This window comes from Mandrillus leucophaeus, unplaced genomic scaffold (assembly GCF_000951045.1).
Source record: "Mandrillus leucophaeus isolate KB7577 unplaced genomic scaffold, Mleu.le_1.0 Scaffold56, whole genome shotgun sequence".
Taxonomy (NCBI): domain Eukaryota; kingdom Metazoa; phylum Chordata; class Mammalia; order Primates; family Cercopithecidae; genus Mandrillus; species Mandrillus leucophaeus.
The window spans coordinates 6274056-6282730 of record NW_012106030.1 but is presented as its reverse complement, the minus strand read 5'-3'; the positions used below and the strand labels follow the sequence as shown (position 1 = coordinate 6282730).

The following is an 8675-nucleotide window of genomic DNA, read 5'->3' as shown; positions in this document are numbered from 1 at the left end:
GGCTAATTTTTTGTATTTTTAGTAGAGGCGGGGTTTCACTGTGTTAGCCAGGATGGTCTCGATTTCCTGACCTGATCCACCTGCCTCGGCCTCTCAAAGTGCTGGCATTACAGGCGTGAGCCATCGCACCCGGCCTCCTCTTCCCTCTTGAAGCAGATTTATGTGTATCAAAATAACAGTAGAACAGTAAATGCTTGATTAAGGTTTATAAAATACCCACCACCATGCCCGGATAATTTTTTGCCTTTTTAGTAGAGACAAGGTTTCACCGTGTTAGCCAGGATGGTCTTGATTTCCTGACCTCGTGATCAGCCCACCTTGGCCTCCCAAAGTGCTAGGATTACAGGCGTGAGCCACTGCGCCCAGCCCCCGGCCCTCAGCATTTATTATTCTTATAGAGAGGATGTATAGTTTCTTGACATTGGATCTTCAGGAAAATCAATTATTGTATTTAGAGATAAGCTGTAAGTTTCCTTAGGCATTCTGGGGAAAGCTATCTACATTCCACATCAGAAAAGATGAATTCACAGCCTGGTGCCATTGCCCTCATCCTTAGCCCTGAGGATAATAATTTCTCCTCCTTTGGGCCAGGCACCTCACTAGACACTGGCCAAGGACGTTGCGGTTTGGCTTTCTATCTTCCATGGGGGTTACGAGCACTGGTTTTGGAGTCACAGGCTTAGTTCAAACTCTGGCTCTTTCTATGGGATCTTGGGCTCTCCCTGTTTAGTTTTTCTCATCTGCAAAATGGGAATGATGCCAATCTCAAAGGATTGTTGTGAGGATTAAATGAGGGAATACTTGTAACATGTGGCACGTGGTAGGTACTCAGTAAATGTAAGCGCATTCTATACTGTAAAGTACTATGCGAATGTAAGAATGTTTTACTTGACTGTAATATAAGTATTACATTACTATGATGTTCAGTGGAAATTTTCTGTTATGCTTCTTACTTTTATCCGTTATTCCTTTTGATCCATCAGAGGCCAGCAGAAATAGTAGACGAGGAAGAAGATGGAGAGAAGGCAAACAAGGATGCAGAACAGAAAGAATACTTTTCAGGAATGAATGGTGACCTTGAAGAGGAAGGAGGTAGGGAGGCTACAGATGCCCCTGAGCAAGTCAAGGAGATTCTGGATCACAGTGAGGAGCAGGCAGGCCCTGCTCATGTAAATGGAGGCACCGATGAGGAAAATGGTGAGGAGCTGGACCAGGTTAATAATGAGCTTCAACTGGCCCTGAACGAGGAAAGAAAGTCTCAAGGAGCTGGCAGTGGACAAGATGAGGTATTTCTATTGCTTTTGCTTACTTATGTGAATGCATGAATACATGTGTGTGTACATGTGTGCATTTAGAGAATTAACCAAGTGTTTAGGACTTGTGTTGAAACCACTTATGGTTGAGTAGGAAAGATTCAATACCATTTAATCACTTTCTTTACTAGTTATTTCAACCATTTAACAACTGCTGCCATTGACCTATCCGGCAGTCCATATGTCTGCCCTTCCGCCATTCATACATTTAGCCATTCATCCATCCATCTATCCACCTCCTGCCTCATTTTACAAGAAAATGTGCAGAGCCTTCTAAGAACATACATAATCATAGAATGAAATATAAAAAAGTAAAACTAAGACCAGAGAAGGTAGAAAGTAGAAAAGAATATCAAGACCAGTGAGACCTAGACATGAAATAAAGAATGCTATCTCTATTATGAGCGACTTCTTTGATCTCTAGAAGTACTGAAGTCTACTTTGCTTATTCTACTTTAAATAGATTAATCGAATTAAGCGTTCAATGCATCAGACACTGGTAGTATACAGTTCTATTTATTATACAGAGAGGATAAAGAAATATGTGGTGAAAATAAAGGAACAGAAAAAGTAATATGTGGTAAAACCTCTCTCTTCCTAGCCTGTGCTTCCACGTCTGACCCTGGAGCTGGATACTCATCAGTCCCGGCATTCTTCCATGGGACAGTACGACCCCGTTGCTGCCAGGCTCAAGCTGAGTCTCATAGCATAAGAGGCAGGATGTTCTCCATAACATTCTCACCATCTACTTATCCCATCCCTTCCTGTCTATCCATGAGATCGAAGTCCACCTCCCTCAAGGCTGTAGCCGCTGAAGTGGGCCTTGGTCTACTCATTCCTAATACCCACTATGATGAATGAGGTGTACTTGATTATTTATTATTGATGCATCTGATTTATCTTGCTTAGGGAGAGCAAGTTTAGCAGCGGCAAAGTGCAAAATGTTTTGGTGGGCAGGTTTCAATAACAGTACAAAGTTATCTGCAATCTACTATATTGCATATTCAAAATGTTCTTAACATCTAAATGAAAATGCTCAGTATGTCTCTCATTTTATCTTTTCTCTAGGTGAGATAATCACAGTCCTATTCTATAAGAAATTCCTCATATGTAGTTATACATAGTCCTCAGTGTCATTTATATGGCAACTGTAATAGTAGGTTTCCTACAACTCTTTGTTGTAGTAGCTTTTGATGAAAGCTTACAAAATGAAATCAAAGTGTAATTCTATGTGGGACTAGATAGTAAGATCCAAGCATGATTTTTTCCAGTGGTCTAGCTTAATTCAACATATGACATAAATAGATTTTACAGAAATGAATGGATTGCTGTCCTTCCGTCTTCCATAAATATAACTTTAAAAAATAATCCTGTAATTTGCAATGATGTGGATAAACCTGGAGGATATTATGTTAAGTGAAATTAGCCAACCAAAGAAAGACAAATACCATATGATCTCACTTATATGTGTAATCTAAAAAAAGTTAAACTCATAGAAGTCAAAGGTAGAATGGTGGTTACCAGGGACTGAGTATGGGGTTGGAGAGATGTAGGCCCAATGATACAAAATTTCTGTTAGAAAGGAGGAATAAGTTCAAGAGATCTATTGTATAACAAGGTGTCTAAAGTTAATAACAATGTATTGTATACTTGAAAATCACTAAGAGAGTAGATTTGAAGTGTTCTCACCACAAAAGATGATAAGTACAAGAGGTAAGGTGTATGTTAATTAACTCCATTAAGCCATTCCACAATGGATACATATTTCAAAACATTTCGTACACTATAAACATACAATTTTTATTTGCCAATTATGATAAATAATTTTTAAAGGGGAAAATAGGCTTTTGATAGGAATTGGGCATCTGTCAAGATCAAGGTTACATAGTTTGGCAATGGCCTGTGGTATGTAATGAGGGTGAATCTAAATTCTTGGGAATTCAAATAAGGAAGTGCATAGTTTGTCATTTTTTTGAGACAAGGTCTAATTAGGGACTTGTTTTTTTGGGACAAGGTCTCACCCTGTTACCCAGGCTGGAGTTCAATGGCATGATCACAGCTCACTGCAGCTTTGACCTCCCGGGCTCAAGTGATCCTCCCACTTCATCCTCCTGTAATAGCTGGTACCACAGGTGCCACCATGCCAGGCTATTTTTATTTTTTTTTAAATATGGAGGAAGTCTCCCTCCGTATGTTGCACAGGCTGGGTTTGAACTCCTGGGCTTAAGGGATCCTCTTGCCTTGACCTCTCAAAGTGATGAGATTACAGGCATGCACCACTATGCCCATTCTAATTAGGGATTAGTAACAGAGCAGTGACTCACAAAGAGATTTAATCTTATTTGACTCATCTCTTTCTTATAACAGTGATATATTTTATCTTGTTCTCCCTAACATATTAGTATAGGTATATTTTAAGCATACCAAAATATATGAAAAACCAAATTTATGTGAATTATAAGTTAAAAATTAATAATTAACTTTTACAGAAGGACTGTCTACTAATAAAATGACTAGAAATTCTGTTCACCATGTAACATTTTGTTCCATGTAATAATTCTTGTACAAAGCGAGGTATTATTGTAGGAAAACAGCAGGAAATACAGAGAATTTACAAGAAACAATTGACATTTATTGAGATTGAACTTGTACTATATTCAAGATACCATTTGAGACATTTCGCAAAGGAACAATGTGAAATCAGACACAGCACCAGTAATGCATATATATTATTTCTTTTTCAAAAAATCAATCATGGCCTGTGTGGTTTGGGGAACCTGGAACTACTCTGTCCCCCAGACTGGGTGCCCTTGTTGGGGCTGTGGAGCCTCTAGGATTTCACAGAGCAGAATTTGCAATCCAGCTAGTTCTAATCTTACCTACTTAGTTTTCAGTGTAGTCGGGGAAAGATGAGTTGTACATGAGACAATATCATTATGAACAGGAGAAACCCAAGTGGCAGGAGCAATAGTTGCTGTTGGAGAAATGCTGCCTCCACGTTTTGATTTTCTGTCTTGTTCTTATCTACTTGATACTTGATGGTGCTTGGTACCATATTCACAATGAATTTGTGAATTCTAGGAGGAAACTAAAATTAGGAGAATGTCTCTGAATTCTTTCTTGCTTTATCTCTGAAAATGCTAAACTGAAAAGTATAAATATATTAAAGAAAAGCTCAAAGAGAAATAAAGAAAAAATACGAAAAATAAAGCCTGCAGCATACAAAATGAGTCAGTGCCTTTAAAGCACTAGTAGATTATGGACCCCAAAAGGACTTTTGTACAACTGTTGAGAAAACAGTATGTCCCTGGGTAATGATAGACAAAAAAAGGGAACCCAGGGAACTCTTTTCAGTTAAATAGTTACATAATTAAATAGACTCTTGAGTAATTTTTTTCTTTATAAATGTCATTACCTTTGTGAACCAAACACCTAAATACCTTTGTTTTGATCTATTTTCTTCTAGGCTGATTTAGACCCTCAAAGACCACCAAGGCCAGAAGTAAAAATTACTAGTCCAGAAGAAAATGAAAACAACAAACAAAACAAGGACTATGCTGCTGTGGCATAGAAGATTTTTAAAAGGAGAGTATATATGGATCACAAGAAAAATGAAGGGTTATAAAACTTGAAAGAGAAGCACATAGTCATTTCTGAATATAATGTGACACTATGGTCGAATACTACCTACTGAATTTTAACATTAGAAGCACAGTGGAAAGACCAGATAACTTTAAATGGCTACTAAAGGATAATTACTTATTTTATTGCATGTGTTTAAAAAAGTCATATAGAAATATTAAATAAGAGGGACAGAGTAGAATTTGCACTGTAAGACAATTTGCCACTTGTATTTGTAAAGGATGAAAAATAGGATCACTCTTATTGTACGCTTTATTATAAATTTAGAAGGCAGTTTATTCTAAAGAATTTTTGTCTAGGAAGGCATAGAATTTTAAAGAACTGGTAATAGGAAAGCATGTACTATTTTCTTAAAGCAATAAACTCTTGAATGAACAAATTGCGATTTACTTTCAGACATAATTTGGAGACGGCAACAGATCAAAATGTGTCCATGATTTGTTAACATGCCTTTCTTTCTTCCTCCTTAGCCAAAATCCACCTTAAATGAACTACAAAGACAGTGCGAGGTGTTCATTTTGGTGGGAGGAAACATTGGTTCAGAGTGTTAGTGACTGGTATTGCCATGCCCTTCCTTCAGTGCTTTCAGGCTTGCATGCTTGTGGCTGCAATAGTGCACACTCAGGAAGGAATTGTAAAGGAGTACCCGGTTATATTATAAAGCCTGGATGTATGGTTTGCAGATAATGGAAATCCTATGGATTTTCACTGATCCAGTCTATCTTTGCCAATAATATGGCTCACTTCTCTCTCATGTTATTAAATTAGAGAACCTGATATTGGCTATTCCAAAGATTAAATTATTTTCAAATAGTTTTTAACAAAAATAAAACAGAGTATCAGGAAGAAAAAAGTAGACTATATGAAGAGTTTGTGACTACTCAATTTAACTTGTTTTTTGTCTTATTTCTATTAGAACTGTTTTACTATATTTTTGCCCTAGGAATATCAGCAAATATTTACTTTTCCTAGCATGATATATTTAGAATTTCAAGCAAATTTCTTTATAATTACAAGGCATCTGATAGAAATTGTTGAGAAAAACTTGAGAAGTTACTATAATGAAACCAATGCCTGAAGCACAACTTTGTGGACTGATTAAATTGATTTATAGTTGCCTTGTGAGGTATACATGGGGAAAACATAAAAACAATTTCATTCTTTTTTTGAATTCTTAAGAGATGTTCTCCATAAATATAGAAATAATATATTTTTCTTAAAGGATATATTTTTAATGATGTGGAAGTTGTAAGCTTGAAATTTTAACTTCCAGTGCTTTTCTAAAATTCATAATTATAAGTTTAAAAGATTTTTTTCTCTTCCAGGTTTCATTTGGAATAAAGAGTTGGCAGTTATATAAGTACTTTATAATACTATAGAAAATAGATGTGTTTTTTCTTAACACAATTTTAGTATTTTCCACAGATCAGAAGTGTAAACAGAGATGATAATGTAACAGTATTTGGAAGAGATAATGACACAAGGATATAGTGATCTGGGAGCATGAATTATAAACAGGGGTACTATGTTTCTGGTATAAAATCTAAATTGTGCTTTCTACTAGCCTTTTTCAAATGGGATGATATAAAGTGCTGTGGGCTATAAGCAACAATCTTGGGTTGCTAGGCGAATAGACCAATTGGTCGTTATTATTATTATTATTTGAGATGAAGTCTGGCTCTTGTCGCCCAGGTTGGGTGCAGTGGCACGATCTCGGCTTATCGCAACCTCTGCCTCCCCAGTTCAAGTGCCTGAGCCTCCCGAGTAGCTGGGATTACAGGCGTCCACCACCACGCCCGGCTAGTTTTTGTGTTTTTAGTAGAGACGGGTGTTTCACCATGTTGACCAGGCTGGTCTCAAACTCCTGACTTCAGGTGATCCACCTGCCTCAGCCCCCAAAAATGCTGGGATTACAGGCGTGAGCCACCGCACCCGGCCCCAATTGGTCTTTTAGTATTACATTTGTACACTATTACTGGGTCTGGAGTTAATGATTTCAAATAGTTTATTAAAATAACTGATTAAATATAAGAAATTGTAACTAATTATCAAGGTGATTCTCTTTACTTTCTTCAATGGAGAGTTTCTCTTTCTCTTTTCTTCCTTTAATAAAAATATTTCTCTTTTTTTCCTGTCCTTTTATTCATTATATTATGAAGCTTAGATTTTAGGAAACTCCTTGAGCGTCATTTTAGTGATGCACAACGTTGATATTTTACACGAATAATAACGTTTGGTATTTTAAATATACTTCAAGGAGGTAATTGGCCACAATAACTGCACCAAAAAAACTTAAAAATGGGAACATATTCATCCCTTGTGTGTGCATATTTTACCACCTGTTGACAAGATACAATTGTGACCTACTTTGAGGGGACGAATAACAACTTATCACTTGAAGACACTTTGCAAACATGTTACTAAAAAAAGGTGCCTACCCAAGGAAAAAATCATTCACTGGGAATTAAAATTGTGGATGTCACTTCAGAGATGACTTTAACATAAATGCTAAAAGTTCATTCACCTCGCAAATGTGGCAGTTTTATCTGTGGGGAATGGTGGTCTCTGTAGCAGACTAGCTCCCCAAATTAAATGAAACTCATTGTCAGACCTGGGACCATTTATGTGAGTGGACAGATAAGATCTTGGTTAGACTTCATGTACTGTTTTCTAGAGAGGGTGCTATGGAAAACTGATGATGCTTTTATGTGATAACCAATATAATGCTTTAAGGTGTTAATTCTTTGTGATGCTATATACATAGTTTTTATAGTTTTAATTTTATGAAACTACTTTGTTAAACTTATCTGGATTTTAAGACGCTTGTAAACAAATGATTAGTAAAATTGGGGCATTAAGAATTTTACAGAGCAAATAAAGAAGATTTTGACAAAAGTCATTTTGAGGCTAAGGATGTTTTACCTGGGTTAGCTTCTGTTAAAATAGCTATTGAGTGCCCATTGACCTATAGTTATAAAATATGATACTATGACCATAAAAGAACTTTTTACTTGTTATTCTTCTCTATGACCTTAGGATGACATTTTTTTTTCTATGCCTTTTTGGGGAATATTAGGATGCACACTCATAGGAAAAGTGTGATGCTACCATGCCTCCTGTTTTATTATAAATGTGTGAATTCTTGCTATGTGGTGTGTGAAGACAGAACTATCCCATACATATGTGGTTCAGAGTGAGAGATCTCTAGGCTCACCGTTGTGAACCCATATTACTATAGTATTATTCATGCTAACTCTTCCAATTTATAGCTCATAAACTAACGTCTTCAACATTTTCATTGAATGACCTACCTTATACACAAAGGATAAAGTTCATTCACCTAGAAAAAATCTGCATTTAAATTAGTGACTGCAAGACAACAGGAAGCTTTCTTTCATTTTTTGTTCAACAAACAGCAAAAGCAAAGTTTGAAAAGTAGATTAATTGATGAACAGAAAGCATCTCATGGAAACTGTTGCCAATCTGAACAGAAATATAGCATGAAGACATAGATATGTATCAAATACTTATACAAATGCACTCACACACTTTAAAACATTAAAAAGGCCTCCCGAGGCACAGCGTTATTCATAAAACAAAGCTCTTTTGGGTGAAGTTGAGAGAAGTGATGAGTTAAAACGTGAGAGGAAATGCTAAGAAATGACATATATTATGGTGCTTTAAATCTTGATTTCCTAAGACTTTAAGAGATTTAAAATT

General features: G+C 36.3%; 1 protein-coding gene across 3 annotated transcripts in view; it reads left to right on the top strand.

Moving 5' to 3' along the window:
• DCDC2 (doublecortin domain containing 2) overlaps positions 1-7854 on the top strand; it is a 234902-nt gene extending 227048 nt beyond the window's left edge. For 2 of the 3 annotated variants that reach the window (XM_011998171.1, XM_011998170.1), the window contains 2 exons: positions 984-1286; positions 4780-7854. In XM_011998171.1, the coding sequence (XP_011853561.1) occupies positions 984-1286; positions 4780-4884 (408 nt within the window). In that variant the 3' untranslated portion in view covers positions 4885-7854. The remainder of the gene's footprint in view (positions 1-983; positions 1287-4779) is intronic. The other variant, XM_011998172.1, reaches the window with a different exon arrangement.
• Positions 7855-8675: the final 821 nt, after the last annotated feature.